Source organism: Ostrea edulis, chromosome 9 (assembly GCF_947568905.1).
Source record: "Ostrea edulis chromosome 9, xbOstEdul1.1, whole genome shotgun sequence".
NCBI lineage: Eukaryota > Metazoa > Mollusca > Bivalvia > Ostreida > Ostreidae > Ostrea > Ostrea edulis.
This window is the reverse complement of record NC_079172.1, coordinates 63,723,878-63,745,776: the sequence shown is the minus strand read 5'-3', so window position 1 is coordinate 63,745,776 and position 21,899 is coordinate 63,723,878. Positions and strand designations below refer to the sequence as shown.

At 36.3% G+C, this 21,899-nt stretch overlaps 1 protein-coding gene across 3 annotated transcripts; it reads right to left on the bottom strand.

Moving 5' to 3' along the window:
- Positions 1–1,134: 1,134 nt before the first annotated feature.
- LOC125659759 (eukaryotic translation initiation factor 2A-like) lies at positions 1,135–21,712 on the bottom strand. Of its 3 annotated transcripts, XM_048891533.2 has the most exons (17): positions 21,628–21,710; positions 19,714–19,783; positions 16,478–16,552; positions 15,117–15,235; positions 13,271–13,370; positions 12,143–12,225; positions 11,807–11,907; positions 9,153–9,381; positions 8,965–9,033; positions 8,756–8,857; positions 7,660–7,834; positions 7,046–7,212; positions 4,634–4,738; positions 2,418–2,491; positions 2,219–2,329; positions 1,726–1,791; positions 1,135–1,416 (listed from the first exon to the last, which is right to left on the bottom strand). In XM_048891533.2, the coding sequence occupies exons 1-17, from the start codon at positions 21,644–21,646 to the stop codon at positions 1,354–1,356; spliced, it is 1,728 nt and encodes a 575-aa protein (XP_048747490.2). In that variant the 5' UTR covers positions 21,647–21,710; the 3' UTR covers positions 1,135–1,353. The 3 variants fall into 3 exon arrangements, 2 of the variants coding, with proteins under 2 accessions (XP_048747490.2, XP_056005856.1); XM_056149881.1 differs by having other exon boundaries at positions 1,135–1,791; positions 21,628–21,711; XR_008798717.1 differs by lacking the exons at positions 1,135–1,416; positions 1,726–1,791 and having other exon boundaries at positions 2,418–2,580; positions 21,628–21,712.
- Positions 21,713–21,899: the final 187 nt, after the last annotated feature.

The following is a 21,899-nucleotide window of genomic DNA, read 5'->3' as shown; positions in this document are numbered from 1 at the left end:
CTAGCATTTGGCGAAGGATCGATCAATACCACAAGCACTTGTTTCTGTAAATAAGTTATGACGTTTGTACACAACACGAAAGGTGAAGAAAACGAACAGTGATCAATTTCATAATAATAATATAAGGTACTTGGCTTGAAATAACACCGAATGATAACCCCTTGAGAATGTCGGTGCTATTTATAGTATACATATGTCATAACTAACTCATTTATAGAAACAAGTGTCTGTATCAATACCTATGTTTACGTCTTTGATTTGACACAAAAGCGAGGCTTGAACACAGAATCTCCTGATAAGAAGTGAACGCTCCACCAGTGATTTACCGCGACCGCTCACCATGTGACTTACCGCGACCCCTCACCATGTGACTTACCGCGACCCCTCACCATGTGATTTACCGCGACCCCTCACCATGTGACTTACCGCGACCCCTCACCATGTGATTTACCGCGACCTCTCACCATGTGACTTACCGCGATCCCTCACCATGTGATTTACCGCAATCCCTCACCATGTGACTTACCGCGACCCCTCACCATGTGATTTACCGCGACCCCTCACCATGTGACTTACCGCGACCCCTCACCATGTGACTTACCGCGACCCCTCACCATGTGATTTACTGCGACCCCTCACCATGTGAATTACCGCGACCCCTCACCATGTGACTTACCGCGACCCCTCACCATGTGACTTACCGCGACCCCTCACCATGTGATTTACCGCGACCTCTCACCATGTGACTTACCGCGACCCCTCACCATGTGACTTACCGCGACCCCTCACCATGTGCACTCATCAACTGAACATGCAATCTTCCACAGATGTTTGTTATTCCTTACATCGACATTTTCGTTTGAAGTACGCGACTGGACTCTACATTAGACATGAATTTGACAAAGGCTCCCTAGTTTTTCTTTCTTGTTAAATTCCTTTATATAAAGGTATATTCCTAAGTAAAGATTCTAACCCCAAATCGTTCTCAAATCAACAACACTATAGGAGAATCAATTAATACTACATCACAGATATTTAGTCAATACCAGTCCAAGTATGTACTAATAATACTACATCACAGATATTTAGTCAATAGCAGTCTAAGTATGTACTAATAATTCTACATCACAGATATTTAACCATGATTTATGATTTTATTGGAGGCATGGACAATGCAAAACGTTAATTGACTTTCCTTTAAATAAACAACAACAAAAAATGTTCAAAACAATTTTTCCCTGTTCAGTTAAACAACAAAAGGTAGAAGTACATGTTATCACAATAATCGGCATGTACACTCCTAGCAACACTCGTGCTAAAACTGTGTCCTTCTAATATCACACGGATATCACATCAGCTGACTTCAAGGGCAGCTAACTCCTGCAGTAATGACTCTTCTGATTTTATTTTCTCAATCTGAAAGCAAAACGACTGTGTTTATACCAAATCTACTAGTACTTAGGAATGAATTACATGGAACTTGTTACAACTGAATTCATAGTGAGAATTAACATTAATAGAGGCTGTGTCTGATTCATATTGACACGAGATTAACACTGTATATAACACAGACTGTATCGGATTCATATTGACACGAGATTAACACTGTATATAACACAGACTGTATCTGATTTATATTGACATGACATTAACACTGTATATAACACAGACTGTATCAGATTCATATTGACACGAGATTAACACTGTATATAACACAGGGCGTACCTGATTTAGTTCCAACTGTTTTCCCGACTGTTGTTGCTCTTTTAACTTCTCAATCTGCTGTATTTTCTAAACAAACAAATTTTGCTTTTCATTAAACAGAACTTAATTTGGATTACTATAATCGATACAAGTTATAACATTTTTTTTTTCTGTCAATAACTTTACTCATTTTCAACTATATTCTGCACTGTAATTATGATTTCTATCATAAGCTGGAGTGATAATTGTTGAATTATGCATAGTAAGCTTTAGGAGCCAATTTCGATGTTTTGAATTATTCAATCCCATGATAAATCAATTACTGATGATTTTCTTGGTCAATACCCTAAGAGTACAATAGTCACTACGCTCTCTAGTCTCAGTAAATATTGTACTGCTCAGATCAGTAACTACAAAACCCAAAGACATTGAACAGAGGTAAGGGACTGTTTCTTTGCCCTGTGACTGACACAAGAAGAAAAAATCACGGGTCCTTTGTTAATTTCTCACTGACCTTTTTGAGGTTTCTGACTTTCTTGTCTTTGTCGGGGTCACCAGATGACGTGAAGGCAGCAGCCTGAGACATGTTTGAGGCAGCTGGGGGGAGGGGCTCCGCTTTCACATTCTGAATTATAATACAAATTGCAACTATTTCATATATTTCAGAAAGGTGTTGAGAATTTTTTGAAAAAGGGGAATAACTCTGACAGTACCTGTCCGTCCTGTTGTGCTTTGGCTTTCTTTGCTTCTCTTTTCTTTTGGTTTTTTGTCATAGGTTTGTTAGGATCTGTTGATAAACAAGGACTCTAGAACAGCATGAATATAAAAACAGGAAGGGCTGTCCCAACCTCAAAGTGGAAAGGGCTCCAAAGTTCACTGGAAAATTTTAAAATAACCCTGGTGAAAATTCCCAGCACTCAGTAAATGTTACTTTGGACAGTCATTAACTTGGTGTATCAGAAAATGAATTACAGTAACTTGCCAATTTTTTTTTTTGTTCACGCTATAGATTTTCTTTACTGTACATTTTGTTGTAAATCAACCTTTTTTTGTGCGGCCTATTATTCTTATTGAGTTGGCTTACGGATCCGCTGCATCGATTTTTTTAAGTTGGAATTTTTTTTTTTTATTTTCTTATTCCTTTTATTTTATTCCCAACAATGGTATTTTTTCTTTTAACAAAAAAAAAAAACAGAGTGAAAAACAAAAACAAAAAGAAATAAAATAGATTCTGCTGGGCTGTTTATTTGGACAGATGTCTCTGCCAAATCTCGGGACAGTCCTTCATAATAGTCATGTGTGGAATATCAGTCAACTTCAGCCGGTGCTAACAATTATTCTGCACCTTAGTAACAATGCTTTTTGCTTCCAATAAGTTATCTGTTTATGAAAGGAACTTCTGATTAGCATTAGTTATGCATTGCATACCGTAAATCCCAAAATAAAAACAAACACTTGTTTTTAGATGCCATCCATGATGTACATTGGATTTCACTAATCACTTGAACAAGTATAACCCTACCTGACCTTACCAAGCATACATTTTGCCGAGGATACACTTTTAAATTCTTTATTTATGAATTTTAAAGATACATGTATATTCTTCCTAATTACCGGTATGTGTAATTCTTGATATATTGAAGGAGGTTGAAATCATTTTTAACATGAATTCATGAATTTATTTATTCACTGTAAGAAACTTTGTTGACTACCAACAATGAATTATCTGACCTATATAAAATTCAGAATTTTTTTTTTCATGACAGCTGATAGGGTTCATGGATTTTATTTATAACCTTATTTGACTTCATAAATAAGACTTTAAAAATTAAAAGTAAATTTTCAGACAAAATACATGCTTGGTAAGGTCAGTCAGGATTTTAGTACTTCCGTTGATTAGTGTGTCCCTATATATGTCATGGATGCCATCTTTTGAATGGAAAATCGATGTGGTTCTTTTATTTTGAGATTTACATAACTAAACAGTAAACAATGAACATTTGATAGTAATAGAAAGTTAGTTTAATAAACAAATAACATTTTTGTTTGATTGTATCTGCTTAACGTCTCGCTCGAGAATTTTTCACACATATGGAGACATCAACAAGGGCTTCAAATTTAGACCTACATGTATGCTCAGCGCTAACGGCCATTGAGTAGTGAAGGTCCTTTAGCGTGACACACCTACTGTGACATGGGGACATCTGTTTTTAAGGTCATCTCCGAGGACCCGTGACATTCACACCTGATGCCGAGCGTTTGGCGATGGAACTGTCACTACCTGTTTTAACGACTTAAGTCTGTCGCGGCAGGGATTCGAACCCCGGCCTTCCGCATGCGGGGCGAACGCTCTAACCTCTCGGCCACCGCAGCAGCATTAATAACATTTTTGAAGGAAACAGCATTGTTGCCAAGGTGGACAATAGTCGCTATATACCACCGTCTGAAGTTGACTGCGAAGAGAATATTAAAGTTGATAATAAAACATTGACCTCAAATCAAGTTCATTTTTATTACTTAACATTTTGTCATTAGTACTTTAAAAATTTTTACCACCTCTGAACAGATTTGAAAATTTTGAAATTTGTAAACATGATATTAACAAACATGAATTAGCATTATGTAAAGAAGCTTTCATGTAAATATCAGCTCTTCTGGCCTAGTGGTTCTTGAGACGAAGATTTTTAAATGACCTCATTCTATTTTTGCATTTTTGTGATTATCTCCCCTTTGAAGGGGGCATGGCCCTTCATTTGAACAAACAGGGATGCTTTTGGCCAAGTTTGGTTGAAATTGGCCCAGTGGTTCTGGAGAAGAAGTCGAAAATGTAAAAAGTTTACAGACAGATGGAAAAACGACGGACAACAGGCGATCAGAAAAGCTCACTTGAGCTTTCAGCTCAGGCGACCTAATAAAATACAAATCCTACCCTGCGAGACTTTTTTATTCGGATCACTGGGTGCTTCATACTCATGTAGTTTAATTGAGGCGGCGGTTCCCCTGGCTTGTGGAGGTCGATATGCCTGCACCTTTGCTGTCAAACAAAGAAACTGCATTTAATAATCATACAATGACCTTTCCCTGTATCAAAATATTCCAAGCTAGTTACAGTGCCCTCGTGTTTCATGTGTCCAGTAATTTCTCAATATCCAGGTCTTTGCAACTCTGACAAATTGTTATACAACAGTAATGTAATATTTTGTTGCCGACATAAATAGATATTATTGTTTCTGACTCACCGTCTTGCTGTTGTATTCTAACTGGTGATCTAAACTGTAGCTGTTCTATTCTGATTGGCTACCTAGCTGTTCTATTCTGATTGGCTACCTAGCTGTTCTATTCTGATTGGTTACTACTATAAACCTTTTATTTGTTTGTTTCATTTCATTCTCATTCAAGAATTTTTCACTCATAGTGACATTACCAGCTGTAGGTGAAGTATCACAAATTATGACCAATGCATGGTACTGAAGGTTGCATTAGTCAGGCTTGTTTAATGTGCCAACACATACCGACCACGAATCGAGACCTCTGTCTTTAAGGCCATATCCTAAAGTCCGGTGAAGAATCGACCCCCCGACTTCCTGGATATAACACAAAAATCGGACCCCCGACTTCCTGATTATAATACAAGAATCTGTCCCCAACGTCCTGGTTATAACACAAGAATCGGACCACGACTTCCTGGTTATAACACAAGAATTGGACCACGACTTCCTGGTTATAACACAAGAATTGGACCACGACTTCCTGGTTATAACACAAGAATTGGACCACAACTTCCTGGTTATAACACAAGAATCGCATCCCTGACTTTCTGGTTATAACACAAGAATTGGACCCCAGACTTTCTGGTTATAACACAAGAATCGCATCCCGGACTTTCTGGTTATAACACAAGAATCGGACCCCAGACTTTCTGGTTATAACACAAGAATCGGACCCCGGACTTTCTGGTTATAACACAAGAATTGGACCCCAGGCTTTCTGGTTATAACACAAGCAGTAGGTTTTTACATTGTCTCTGTCTTTTAATCTCTCTGTCAATGACACAAGTGAAAAATTGCATTTATGTACTGTAAACATACATTTTATTTCTGCCAAGTCCAAGGTCCCATAAAATCCATGTAATTTCATGCCAGTGGACTACGAAAATCTCTGTAATGATTTAATTCTGATCACCCACGTGGCTTCCGACTGCAATTTTTCCTGTTTTTGTACAGAGTCTCAATCGGGTGCTGCTGTTAACGTTCACAGTAATGTTGCATTAAAAGTGCTCTTATAGACCATGCAGTCAATTTTGCCATAAAGGACTCTTATAGACCGTGAGTTCAATGTCACCGTATAGGACAGAAAATGTGAAAGAAAGTAATTTTCATTTAACCGTAAGTGGAAAGTAAATTGCTCATGATTAACAACGATGGAAAGTGGGGTGTGTGTGTGTGTGATTTTGTGTAGTGTGTGTAACAAACATGACAGATTGGGGTAATATTTCATTAGGAGGCTGTGACAGTTAAACACGACAGATTGGGGTAATATTTCATTAGGAGGCTGTGACAGTTAAACACGACAGATTGGGGTAATATTTCATTAGGAGACTGTGACAGTTAAAAGCTTGACAGCATTGTCACGCGTGAAAAATCCAAAGCTTATCAACATTTCTCTTAAAATTGAAAATGTTATCAACAAAAGCTAAAAGACAGTGTAAAATAAAGTGAGATTAAATATACTCTATCTACCTGTGTGATCAGCTCATGGATTTAACGAATGAAATAAAATATGGTAAAATATGGGCTGGTAGTTTTCTATGTGGGAACTGAAAATTTCTGACTGGGAACCCACTTAGCCCCTAAAAATATCAATAAATTCTCATCCCTGAATCTTGCAGATCTACATGTACCTCTACAAAAAAGAAAATAAAAGACCATGGTACAAAAATTCATCCATCAATATTGATAGGGGGGGTCTTACGCTCCGGCTTGGATTGTGCTGCTGGGGGCGGGATAAACTTACACTCTGGCTCGGACTGTGCTGCTGGGAGGGAGGGAGAGGGGGTAGACTTACGCTCCAGCTCGGATTGTGCTGCTGGGGGCGGGGTAAACTTACGCTCTGGCTCAGACTGTGCTGCTGGGGAAGGAGTAGGGGTATATTTACGCTCCGGCTCAGACTGTGCTGCTGGGAGGGAGTGGGGTGTATACTTACGCTCCAGCTCAGACTGTGCTGCTGGGGGCAGGGTACTAAACTTACGCTCCGGCTCAGACTGTGCTGCTGGGGAGGGGGGGGGATAAACTTAGGCTCCACCTCGGACTGTGCTGCTGGGGAGGGAGGTATGTATACTTACGCTCCGGCTCGGACTGTGCTGCTTTGATTGTTACACTGTTTGCTGTAATGGCTGGTACAGGATATTCTCCTTCTGCAGCTGGCTGCCATAACGCCTCCCACAATTCCGTCTCTTTATCAGCATTAACCTGCAACAGCATCTTCCCTGAACAATGCCATACGCGATACCTGTGTAGATAAAAATCGTTAATTCAATATAGATCAACATCGCCAACGTAATATCGATCAAAACGGCCATTATAATTTAGATAAAAATCGTCAATTCAATATAGATCAACATCGCCAACGTAATATCGATCAAATCGGCCATTATAATTTAGATCAAAATCGTCAATGTAATATCGATTTAAATGGCCAACGTAATATCAATCAAAATCACAAATTTAATATTCGTCAAAATGGCCATTATAATATAGATCAACATGGCCATTAAAAAACATTAAAATAGATCAAAATCGCCAATTCAATATCCATCAAAATGGCAAATGTAATATCAATCAAAATGGTCAATGTAATATAGATTGAAATGGTCAATATAATATAGATCAAGATGGCCAATGTAATATAAATAGTAGAAATTAAACACACAGTACCGTGACTTGATGACTAACTCACCCGTTAGCAACACGTAACCGTGGTGATGTGGTGGCGGTGAGCACATGTTCACCATCAGGGCACCACTCAAAGCTGGTTGTATCTTGAGACTGGGTTTGTACCATCAGCTTTCTAGATCTCATATCCCAGAATTCCAAATTACCATGGAGATTCCCAAAACCAGCCAAACACAAAAGTTAAATATATTAAGGAAAATGCATTTTGAAAACTTGATATATACTTTTGATAAGACTAGGTACAAACTTGAGTGGTTAACTTCATTCCCAGTTACTACTGGGGAATCAGCATTGTTCATTGGGATTATTGTTTGGATTTCATGGGTCATTTTTTTACCCCCAAATTTATATCCCTATGAACATGGATACACAATTTGAAGTTTGATTTTTTAAGCTAGAATATTTTTAAATCCATATTGCATCAAGTACCCTTTAGACAACATAATTTACAGTTACTGTATAGCAGGTTAATATCGCGGTCGGAAAAAATTGCGATTTTTTTTATTTAGCAACAAATCGCGGTCGGTTTAATTCGCGGAAAAACAAATCTTAATATCCTGAACCTGATTTCGTATCAATACGAAAGATTAATTCACTGAATGTTAAATTCGCAGTAATTTTGTTTCAGCAAATATAGCAAAATTGTTTAGGCAAATCTGACCTCATTAAACATTGATAATATGACCTAGGCCTCATTATACATTGATAATATGACCTAGGTCTCATTATACATTGATAATATGACCTAGGTCTCATCATACATTGATAATATGACTTTGACCTCATTATACATTGATAATATGACCTAGGCCTCATTATACATTGATAATATGACCTAGGTCTCATTATACATTGATAATATGACCTAGGCCTCATTATACATTGATAATATGACCTAGGTCTCATTAAACATTGATAATATAACTTTGACCTATATCAGTCACATAGCCCTTACATTTACTTTTACATTTCACTACTTCCTTTAAAACTTTAGAATCATATAAGATAGAGATGTCAGAACTCAAGTTAAATCAACAAACAGACAAAAAAAACAGCAAAAAGATATCTAATGCCATGAACAAAAAGAACAAGAAGGATATTGTTTCCATGTGGGTTGAAGTAGGCCAAATTCCGGGGACCGGTTCCAAAGTCAAAAACGGGCTCTGCTTTCATATTGAATATACTTGCTTTGGCAGGCATAACTGATAGATAAGGAGTGTAATTCATGATAGTTCACTGAAAGAAAAAAAAACCAAATATCTAAACGAAAATACTGAATGTACTAATTAACAGACAAATGGAAGGATACAGCCATACACCACCACAAACTCCGTGGAACGGGGACTCCATTCTATGTGGTATATGGGGCCATTTTTTGCTGTGAAAAAAAAAGTTCCTGTACGTATTTGAAAACCGCCATACTGTTAATCAAATGAGTAAGCTCTATCAACAGCAAATAACATCCATGTCAAGTGTGAACGACTAAGATGTACATACACAGATTCACTATACAGCATTCCCCATTGGTTCCCATGAAGTGAAGGCCTTGATCACCATAGTAACTCTTATCCGATGACTCTGTGGACGTCAGAACGAGAAGAGCAGTTCCCGCATTGTTCCATTTCAACTGTACGTCGTCTGCTTTGAAGAAGCTTTTGTTGGCCAAGGCTGCCTGAGGCCCCCCAAAGTTTGGGTATCTGTAAATTCTGACAAAGGATGGCTGGCCCTGTCATAAAAAATGAAAACATCTGTCTCATTAGACTGTCACACACCTGCCGACATCAAATTCTTGTACACTCACCGATAGAAATTAACATTTACACAGAAGATTTTTTAACAATTTAATACAGTAACAGTACTACTGTAAAACAATAGCCAAGTTGTCTTTGAAATCACAGGCAAAGGCACTCTCTAGAGAGAGTGCAGGTCTGCTGGTCGATCGATCACGTGACCGTGTTGGCTGCAGTGATAGCATTATAAATACATTTCTGTTAAAGCTGTAAGTGAGTTATACACTGTGACAGACAGACAGACAGACAGTGTACGAAGTGACACTTATGCTTCATACAACTGTACATCATGTGTTCTATTCAAAATGAACCCTCCTAATGTGTAATCAATGTTATTCTTTACACAACTTGAAAAGTGCCGCATGTAACATGTCAATTCAAGTCCATGTGGCTCAAGTCTTTCAAAAATCATTCAACCAAAACGAAATGCAAACTTAACCTGCATTATCTTCAGAAAAAATCTATATCCCAAATTATCTGACTGGAACCATATGGTAACTTTACCTGCATATCAATATATTTATATTCCAAATTTCAATTCAAAATGTCCGTGTGTGACTGAGATAATGAGAAAAAACTGTTAATTGTTGGAAATTTTTTAAGTTCAAGGGGCATCACTCTGCCAAATATTATTCAACCTGATCCAAATACAAACTTGATCTGTGTCTCCTTGTATATCCCGAACTTCAATTCATGTAATGGTGAGTGGAACGGTTTGAGATTTTACAAGGAAAACAACTCTGTCCAAAATTATTCAACCAGAAACAAATAGAAACCTGATCTGGATATTCTCATAATGTATTTAGGATGTGAACAGTGTGTATGTCAAATATGAGCAGCTGTAGCAAAGAGAATGAGTAGACACTGAATTATGACAGAATGACAGTTGAATATGTGCAGCTGTAGCAAAGAGAATGAGTAAACACTGAATTATGACAGAATGACAGTTGAATATGTGCATCTGTAGCAAAGAGAATGAGTAGACACTGAATTATGACAGAATGACAGTTGAATATGAGCATCTGTAGCCAAGAGAATGAGTAGACACTGAATTATGACAGAATGACAGTTGAATATGAGCAGCTGTAGCAAAGAGAATGAGTAGACACTGAATTATGACAGAATGACAGTTGAATATGAGCAGTGTAGAATGAGTAAACACTGAATTATGACAGAATGACAGTTGAATATGTGCAGCTGTAGCAAAGAGAATGAGTAGACACTGAATTATGACAGAATGACAGTTGAATAGGTGCAGCTGTAGCAAAGAGAATGAGTAGACACTGAATTATGACAGAATGACAGTTGAATATGAGCAGCTGTAGCAAAGAGAATGAGTAGACACTGAATTATGACAGAATGACAGTTGAATATGTGCATCTGTAGCAAAAAGAATGAGTAGGCACTGAATTATGACAGAATGACAGTTGAATATGAGCAGCTGTAGCAAAGAGAATGAGTAGACACTGAATTATGACAGAATGACAGTTGAATATGTGCAGCTGTAGAATGACACTGAATTATGACAGAATGACAGTTGAATATGAGTATATGTAGCAAAGAGTGAGTAGACACTGAATTATGACAGAATGACAGTTGAATATGAGCATCTGTAGCAAAGACAATGAGTAGACACTGAATTATGACAGAATGACAGTTGAATATGTGCAGCTGTAGCAAAAAGAATGAGTAGACACTGAATTATGACAGAATGACAGTTGAATTTGAGCATCTATAGCAAAGAGTGAGTAGACACTGAATTATGAAAGAATGACAGTTGAATAGGTGCAGCTGTAGCAAAAAGAATGAGTAGACACTGAATTATGACAGAATGACAGTTGAATTTGAGCATCTATAGCAAAGAGTGAGTAGACACTGAATTATGAAAGAATGACAGTTGAATAGGTGCAGCTGTAGCAAAAAGAATGAGTAGACACTGAATTATGACAGAATGACAGTTGAATATGAGCATCTGTAGCAAAGAGTGAGTAGACACTGAATTATGACAGAATGACAGTTGAATATGTGCATCTGTAGAATGAGTAGACACTGAATTATGACAGAATGACAGTTGAATATGTGCAGCTGTAGCAAAGAGTGAGTAGACACTGAATTATGACAGAAGGATGGCAAAGAGTAACACTATGTGCCCCATATATATATACTTCTGTTCTTGTCTTGTGGCAAACATGACTATATATATATATATATATATTCATATGTGACTAGAAAGTTACAAGGGGGAAAAAAAGAAGATAGGCAATACTATCAGTTAATACATACATCTATTTATGAGTTACAGGTCATTAACATATCCAGCCTCTTATTTCTGTTTAACCTTTACAGGGTATAATTACTTACCTTTGACCCCGGCACATATCCCGCTACGTGGTAAGGAGGGCCACTCTCTGCTAAAGCAAACGTGGACACTTTCTGTATGTGCAGCTTTGTCTTGATTGTGTCTGCAAAGTAAATACTGAAAAATTACATTTGTGAATAAAACTTCTCAAAACATGTTACAATGTATCAGAAAGTTTCGACTTCAACAAATTAAAAAAATAATCTATTACAATTAAAATGCAAAATTCTGAAAGAAATTAAGAAATACGATGCATGGCTCTTTCCTTGAAAATTCTTTTGCATCCTTAAAACAAAAGTAAATTAGAGAAATTCCAAGAGAGAAACTGAGAAAAATACCAAATGCATTCGCCTCAAAGAAATGAAGTTCGTTGTTGACGTTTCTACAACAGATTGCCTCGTCATTGGTCCACTTAGGATCCCTGCAGCAGAAGACAAAAAACATTAATTTTCATGAAAACTATCAAAGTATTAATGCATTCTCAGACACACACCCCCTCCCCACAATTTCTCAATAAATTAACCTGTTGACCGCTAATCCTGTCGATCGCAGGTTCGAGTCCAGCAAAGAGGTTTTAATTTTTTTCAGATTACTTTCTACTAAATCTGCGTTTTTAAGCCATATAATGTATATTTGATCCTTTTCAATTTTTCAAATACTATTGTACACATCCTCTCCTTTCCATCCGTGTCAAGATTTCTCGGGTGTTATCCCTCCTTAATACACAGATATGAGATTTTTTTCCCTCCAGAATTAAAAACCTTCACAGTAAGGGGTAATATGTTAAAGAATTTGTGTATCGCATTGAACTGGTCTGATAAACAGGGAAAAGTTTACAAGTCTGGCATGTTTTGAGACCTCAGCCTTATTCCATCATTGTATACTGTAAATTCCTAAATCTACACGAGGAATTTATTATTGCGTAGTTTTGTGAGTAACATCACTTGCGGAAAAAATATTTCTCAGTTTTTATTTTTATGTTGCTAAAATACATGCAAAAACACTTGATCAACAGAGCACTCACGATTTTATTTTCTCGCGATTTGACGTCCATGAGTCATTTCGCTATAATAAGTACGCGCGTAAAATAAGGTATCTACAGTATTTGGGAAGTACTGTAAACGTATTACATTTGGCTTTGTATTTCATTTAGCACAGCTACTGCTAAATCAAGAACATCGCTAAATACTTCGCATATATAGATTATATACATTTTTATAGAGCACATTTAGAAAGCGTTAAATCCAATCTACACTAACGTGTTGCAAAATCAATTTCAGCCAAATACCACACACACTAATTATAATACATTTTCAGTAACATGTTGAAAGATTTAAAGGTTGTAATATGACAGTAGCAATCACATTTTATCATACATGTAACCATGGTGACTTGTATGGTGGTAACACTACACGACAACTGAATTAGTACGTCTGTTAATTGAACAACACTGTCCTGCTTCGTACCAGTTGAGCTGTTTTTTCTGGATGAGACTTTTTAAGAGTTCCCCTGTCTGTGCGTTGTACAGGTGAAGATTGGGGTTCCCCTGATTTGTTTCTCTGTTAACTGAAAATTAGATCCACTTTCAAATGTCATATAATCACATTTCTACACAGAAATTGACACTGTTAATATCATATAAACAGAGAAATTCACAATGTTAATATCCTATACTCGAATATCTATCTTAGCTTACATTGTTTATACAGTATTTTAATTTTTTAAATTGAATTCACCTGTATAATTTTCCCAGATAACTAGTACTAGCTTAACTTAGCTATAGCCTTAAATTCGTTGTATTCATGTTAACTATATTCACATTTATAGCCATAAATTCGCTCTATTCGTGTTTGCTATATTATTCGTGTTTGCTGTATTATTCGTGTTTGCTATATTATTCGTGTTTGCTCTATTCGTGTTTGCTATATTATTCGTGTTTGCTATATTATTCGTGTTTGCTATATTATTCATGTTTGCTATATTATTCATGTTTGCTATATTCGTGTTTGCTCCATTGTTTGCTCTATTCGTGTTTGCTATATTTGTGTTTGCTATATTTGTGTTTGCTATATTCAATTTTTACTGCAGTACTTACCAGTATAGTTATTCCAGAGAGCTAGTATTGGCTTACAGTGTAAGTACAGCCTAAAAGTATTTAAAATTACTTGGTTCTTAGGCCCGCCCGCATCTCTTTTAACAATGCGCATTACCCATTTTTATCATTAAATGAATAAAATAAAATTTCTCTCATGCGTTCGTAAGGTGCTAAATAAATCTGGAAACCCTGACCACATTTTAGAGACTCCCGTCAGTAAAATGTTTGACAAACGTCTGAATGATACAGACAAGTGCATTCAAATCGTGTCATACATAATACAGTTTGGTTTGAGTAATGGCGGCCCCCATATCTAGCCTGTGTTGTCGCCTTTGCCACGACATTTTGTCTAAAAAACAAAGACGGACGATTTTAGGAGAACATTTTGGGGTTTACGATCAACTTCTAGAGATAATCGATAATGTAACTCTCCCAAATGACGATAAAGGACGGTATGTGCAGGAATAAACTGAACAAACTCGGCAAAATTCAGTACCGTATCAAAATGAAAGTAGAAACGCTGAAATCTGAATGGCATATTTTGATACATGATTTATGCCTTAAACACAAAGATGACATAGGCTTACAGCAAATAAAAAACAATTTTGTTGTTTTCATTTGTCAATTTTATTTTGTAAACATACACATGTAACAGAAATTATAACGCGTTATTTGATTCACTGGGTTTTGACACAATGTGAGCAAACTGGAACATGTATATATAGTATATATATTAGTTTGCTCATATTGTGTCAAAACCCTGTGTTTTAGTGTTGGTATATTCCCTCCAATATGCTTTTACTGTGCAGATGACAGTTGGGCAAATTGAAGGGGTTTATCCCATTTGTGAAAGCTGTAGGGCTAATTACCAGTTGCCACACAAAAGAAAGAATGCAGAAAATGCAAGAGAAGAAAAGAAGAGAGGGATTTAATATGTTCTTAATCTCTTTCAATGTTTATTGAGCACTGCATTAAAAAATGAGAGTTTTGAAATAAAAAAATAAAATAAAATCCCTTGTCTGTTTTTTATGAGGTAAAAAGGGGAGGGGGGGGGGGGGGCTCCCTCATTTATTTATGACAAAACTGGCCTGAGAACCAAATAATTTTTTTTTGGCCTTAGCTATAGCCGTAAATTCGCTACCGGTACATTCATGTTTCCTATATTTACATTTGCTCTATTCGTGTTCGCTATATCCAAGTTTTGCTGCAGCACTCACCTGTATAGTTTTCCCATAGAGCCAGGATTGTTCCTCTCGGGGAGAATTTAAGACAGTTAGCCTTTGCTTTATCAATCTCTGCCAGCTGCCTGTAATCCGATGTTCTCAGTATAAACGTTCTACAAAGCATGTGAAATGTTTGAGGTATAGGAATACAACCTTACATCAACATACCCAGCACATACCACTATATAAGTGGAATTTTTAGCGAGACACAAATTCAATGATTTTTCTGTAAAAATGGGTATATATATTTAGCAAGAGCTAATTTTAGCGACTTTATAATTCCAAGAATGATATGGAATAAATTGTTAACGATATTCAATTTTAGCAATCTCATCACCCTCCCTAATAATACCAAAATTAAATCTGCACTAAAAATTCTGCTTATACAATATTTCATACCAAAATTTCACCCCATAAATGATTTTACAGTAATAGAGCATGTAATTAACAAGAGGCCCATAAGCCACATTGCTCACCTGAGTCACCTTGACCCTTATCTAAAGACTTTCCATATATATATTTGCATGTAAAACCTTAGTCCCTATTGTGGCCCCAACCTACCCCTGGAGGCCATGATTTTTACAAACTTGAATCTGCACTACGTCAGAAAGCTTTCATGTGAATGTCAACTTCTTTGGCCAAATGGTTTTTGAAAAGATTTTAAAAGATTTTCTCTATATATTTTTCTATTTAAAACTTTTATCCCCTATTGTGACCCCAACCTACTCCCAGGGGCCATGATTTGAACAAACTTAAATTTGCACTTTCTCAGGAACCTTTCATGAAAATTTCAGCTCTTCTGGCTCATTGGTTCTTGGGAAGATTTTTAAAGAGTTTCCCTATATATTTCTATGTAAAACTTTTATCCCCTATTGTGGCCCCATCCTACCCCCGAGGGCCATGATTTGAACAAACTTTGAATCTACACTATGTCAGGAAGCTTTTATGTCAATGTCAGCTCCTCTGGCCCAGTGATTCTTAAGAAGATTTTTAAATGACTCTACCCTAATTTTGCATTTATGTGATTATCTCCCCTTTGAAGAGGTCATGGCCCTTCATTTGACCAAACTGGAAAGCCCTTCACCCAAGGATGCTTTTGGCCAAGTTTGGTTGAAATTGATCCATTGGTTCTGGAGAAGATGAAAATGTGAAAAGTTTACAACGACGATGACACCAACAGACAATGGACAAATTTTGATCATGTGGCTCGGGTGAGCTAAAAATGTCAGTAATGTACCTCTTTATTCCTGCCTTCAACATGACCTTGTAATATTGCCAGAATATGCTTAATATCAACATTCACATATCACATGATCTTTAATCAGGTCACATGATCTTACACTGGTACCACTCACTTGTCTCCGTTGCACCAGCTGACCAAACTTCCATCAGAACTGAAGGTAATCACTTTGCAGCCTTTACTTTTATCCCTGAAAGAGGAACATTACCATTCAATTAATTTGAAATCAATTATCATGTAAAAACAGAATATTAAGATACATGCTTTTAATAATCATTTGTTCCTCCATAAAACCAATTTCAAAGCAGATCAGCCTAATCAAATTAGATCCTTGGATTGTTCTTTTGATTTTCTTCACATGGGTCAAGTGAAAGTGATGGTACCTCAAATAGGTTGGTGTAGAATACAATATACGTGATATGTTTATGAATATGTCATCCGTGTACCCATGGTACTGTTCACATTAATTAATGAATTAATATTTACTACAAATGAATGTTTTGCATGATTGGGTTGCATGTACATGTATACTACAGTGTATCATAAAGTACACACTAACTCCCAAGAGTCAGACATAGTCTGATAGAACTGATTATTTGTTGTTTTCTAGATTAGTTGCATATACAGGCCTTTTATCAAATAATGACAAGAAACATTGGTGCAAGCACCAAATTTAAGGGCCAGGAAATTTTTGGGAAGTGTAAGAACTAAATGTTTTAGAATAGGTGTTCCAAAGAATTCCTTTGTTTAAATTCAAATTCTAATGCTTTATTGACGATTACCAAACATGAGGCGTACATCATATACTATTATATGTATAAACATAATATGGGCTTGATATTGTTTAAAAGCACGAGAAAATTACAACGTGAAGGCTTGTAAAATTTTGATCAAATCCTGAGATGAACGAACTATTAGTGAAAAGAATAGCAATAATCTGATCGATCAATACAAAAATATGTCAGTCCAATCAATCAACATAATTCGCCTCGACTAAATATGGTTTCTTTAATTCTTTTCCGTGACGTTGCACCTGAAAAATTCTGATCTTGGCAGTTTCTGTAATGTCACATGGTAAAAATTCTTTTACTTGAATAAAAAGACCTCTAAATGGGATACATTTTTCACAATGCAGCGTGAGTCACTTCCCCTGAATAGCACACTGCGGTCCTTAATTCATAGCATCAATATAAGGATTTACTATATCTGATTGTACATGTAATTAAGTCCCACTTAGGAATATTTCTGTAATTGATGAAAACTAATGTGATTGCAAAATAATTTCAGTCATTGATTTTATTTGTGTCCATGGTGTAATTTTTTTGCAAGCATTTAGGTTGGTTCATGATGTAACAAATTCTGTAAATATATTTGTCATCTATTCAATATTTAGATAAGAATCAAGATATCTTTACCATCAATATTTTGGATGACCAATACACAATTAGATATGCAGAAATTACATGTGCAACCAACACATGTATATTACATTAGAGAATCTAGAAGGGGGAGAGGGTACATGTATATTACATTAGAGAATCTAGAAGGGGGAGAGGGTACATGTATATTACATTAGAGAATCTAGAAGGGAGAGAGGGTACATGTATATTACATTAGAGAATCTAGAAGGGGGAGAGGGTACATGTATATTACATTAGAGAATCTAGAAGGGGGAGAGGATACATGGGTTGCAACACAATCACACCTTTGATTTTGGTTTTAAAAAGAGAGTGTGAAAGAACGAGAGATATCAGAGTATGGTATTTACATTTTTCTGGAAACATCATTGCTAAATTTACATTGATTGTAGAATAACATCTAAATTTAAATAGTATGGGGAAAAACTCCTAAAAGTTTACGTCATCAGACATCAATTTTCATACATTGATTATTATTTTTTTCAACATTCATCTAATTTACTTTGAAAAGGGTGGGGGGTGGGGGGTAATGAAAACTATGTGAATTTAGTAATTTTGTCAGACACTGAACTTTGATCCTATCCTTTAGCAATAAACGTTGTGAATTCGTTCGTCATTTTAAATTCTTTTTTAAAGAGTGTTTTTATTTGGTAGCTAACTTATAAAACCTAAAACCCAATGCAGACAATGATAAAATACACAAAATACATTTCATGATATCAACAGTTTAATCCTCTGGTTCACCCCCCACCCCCGAAAATATTCTAAATTCGCGTTGGACAAAGTCAATTACATTGAATCTGTATCTAGGCCTAAGTAATGTAATCTTACTGTGGAAATCTGGGTTGGTTTTTATTTTTCAAGTTCAATTCAATATTTTGAAAACAATTTTTTATTTAAACCCAGTTTTAATACATCAAACACTTGCACTGAGTAGCATTAGGGGGTGGAGGTGGGGATTAGCCCCACACGTTTTCAACATCGTTCTTTTTCCGCTATTATTAGGCCAATTCAACTTAATTAGTAGATTATCATCCAGGGTCACCAAAAAGTATGGGGCGGGTGGGAGGATTTTATTTTTTAATTTCTATTTCCTGAGAAAAATAATAAATAATGACAAACGAGTTTTTGTCACCAGAAGTGCATCATTTAATGCCAGACGGATATCAATCTATGCTTATTTCACAGACGAATTCCAGGTTAAGCTTTAATTTCAAACACAGAAAGATACCAAACTTCTTTAAGATATGAAGAACATTAATCCCTTCCTTTGATTTATGCCTGTAAGAAATTAAGAAAACCATATGATCTATTTTCTATATGTGGCTTTTCACGTTGCTATACCTGAAATGTAAACAAGACATGTAAATACAGGAGTCGGGCATGAACAATTTTCCGGAAATCGCAAGTTCAGCAAAATAAAAAACTTCCAGGCAGGCCAATTTTTGAGGGGCGGGTGGGGATGATAATCTATCAAATGATTAAGTTGAATTGGCATTACAGGCCAAGTTGGTCATGAGAGTTCTATTAAATAGTAGTAGTGAATTGTAGTGGAAATATACAGTTGTAATCCAATTAACTGAAAAATTTTAATAATATATCAACCCGTCCTCTTACCCCCAAATTTTTTTGATTTTTCCCGGAATGATTAAAAAGGTGTAATGATCAATCTTAAGGTCATGACATTTAGAAATTGGAAGTTTTACATATTGAAATTGTACCATGAATTATTTTTTTCATGGTCATAAAAAATATATGAACCCTTGTTTGTAAACATAAATAGATATATAAAAGACGTCATTCTTTATTAGAGCACTTCCGCAGTAACAGACACCTGTCCTGCAGAAACGCAAGCAACTTTTCCAAACTTATATCATAGAATGGACTGGCTTGTGCTGACCCATAATTATAATTTAATAGTCAGAAGACTTACTCTGGAAAATCTGGTCTAGATCCTAGATTTGGTGGACCATTCACCATCCATACTCCTGCTGAACCTCTCACTAGCAAAGGGGAAGAAAAAGGAAAACGTGAATATTAGCATGATCAGACTGGAGTAATTCAAAAACCTGTTCACATGTACATGTCCCTGATGGATTTCACACGGCTTTGAATTCATTAATTTAGAGTAAATGGTGTAAACTATTGTATGCCAAAAAGTATACAATGTATTCTTTGATCAAACTTAGTATATTTGGTGGAGAAATGTCAAGTACATTTATAATCAAAATGATTTTGATAAAACATGCATGATGAATCTGACACAAACAAAAGTAATCTTCCCAAGCGTAGCTCAGTGGTTGCCATGTACATTGTAGACCTTTACAAATATAACTGCTGACTCCTGTGCATAGACAGTGGAAGGTTTCCAAACAAGCCATCAGCACAACTATACGATACACACGCCATCAGCACGACTATACGATACACACGCCATCAGCACGACTATACGATACACACGCCATCAGTACGACTATACGATACACACGCCATCAGCACGACTATACGATACACACGCCATCAGCACGACTATACGATACACACGCTCTCTGCTTTCTTCTGATCATGTTGTCAGAAGTGGTTTCTCAGTGTACATTGAAGGATACACACTGATACAGACCTTACTGTGTATTGACGGATACACTCATACACACGGATACAGACCTTACTGTGTATTGACGGATACACTCATACACACGGATACAGACCTTACTGTGTATTGACGGATACACTCATACACACGGATACAGACCTTACTGTGTATTGACGGATACACTCATACACACGGATACAGACCTTACTGTGTATTGACGGATACACTTATACACACGGATACAGACCTTTAACTGTGTATTGACGGATACACTCATACACACGGATACAGACCTTACTGTGTATTGACGGATACACTCATACACACGGATACAGACCTTACTGTGTTGGATCTAAAGCACAGCCTGCCACTTCACAAGTTATGCTATAAATTTATTTAGTCACATCTCCCACTTCAAAAATTTGCTGGATCCGACACTGACTGAGCTTGCGCTAGCGCTTTCAGTAATAAAGGGCGAAGCATCTCATGGCACAAAGTGTCGTGAGAGTGGAGCTCTCCCTATAGGTAACACATATATATATACATTTTAAAAGGAAAATATAGAAAACTAATAAAAAATTAAACCATATCTATGGAACTTGAAAATTTTGGTCCCAATGTCGTCGATTCGTATGATAGCGCGTGGACATGTATTTCTCCATTTTTAATTTCATTCACGTCGTTCTGAGATGTTACATAAAATCCATAAAAGCATATAAATCTTATTTTCTTAATATATATAATCACTCCTTGATTAATGCGATTGTACCATGTCTCCTCATCGTCGGTTACCCACGGGTGCTTCTAATCGATTCTCTCCATCATTACGGGTATGAGGGAGCGTGAGTGGACTCAAAACCGTGGTTTGCGACGATGATGTCTCCTATGTTTGTGTATTTGCTAAACACCGACGCTGAATATGACGTCACAATGCACTGTTTACATCAGTTGCATAGAGTTTTCCGCGTTCAATGAATAGGCGCATCGAAAATGTCTAAAGTTAGAATACTTTGATTGAGCTCTTTCTTCACAGGTTAGGTGCTAATTATTTCGGGATTTTTTTTTTTTTTTTTTGGTCCTGTTATGGATCTCTATATACTAATGGCAATGCCAATATTGTTTGCTTCGCCCTCAAACACGGTCACGCCGTAAGACATATTACTGTACCGTCAACATGTTAAACATATGTAGCAAGTTCTTGTTACAATTCAGTAGTAAAGATCTTTTAACTATTATGATAAATGTACAACTCACATGCTATGGGAGGCGCCATTTTTGATTTTCGGATGTTGTTTTCTTTGAAAAATTCAGAGGATGTCCGAGAATAGTTTGCGGCCTAATACAGACACGTCTACGGGGTCATTTTGATAATAGTTCATATTCTTGCGCTACATTGAAATCAATTTTGATCTTTTTGATAAAATAAATTTTTATAAAATATAATATACGTTGTATTTCTAATATGTTTTACCATGCAATAAAATTCTAAAGATAATAAACCCATTGGATGGAACAAAGATTTAGTC

What these genes read in the sequence shown, in the direction of transcription:
- LOC125659759 (XM_056149881.1), bottom strand. An exon ending in CTTCAACCCACATGGAAACA is followed by an intron (nt 7,835 to 8,755) that starts ATATCCTTCTTG and finishes AATATATTTAAC; the next exon opens with TTTTGTGTTTGGCTGGTTTT. An exon ending in AAGCACAACAGGACGGACAG is followed by an intron (nt 2,330 to 2,417) that starts GTACTGTCAGAG and finishes ATTATAATTCAG; the next exon opens with AATGTGAAAGCGGAGCCCCT.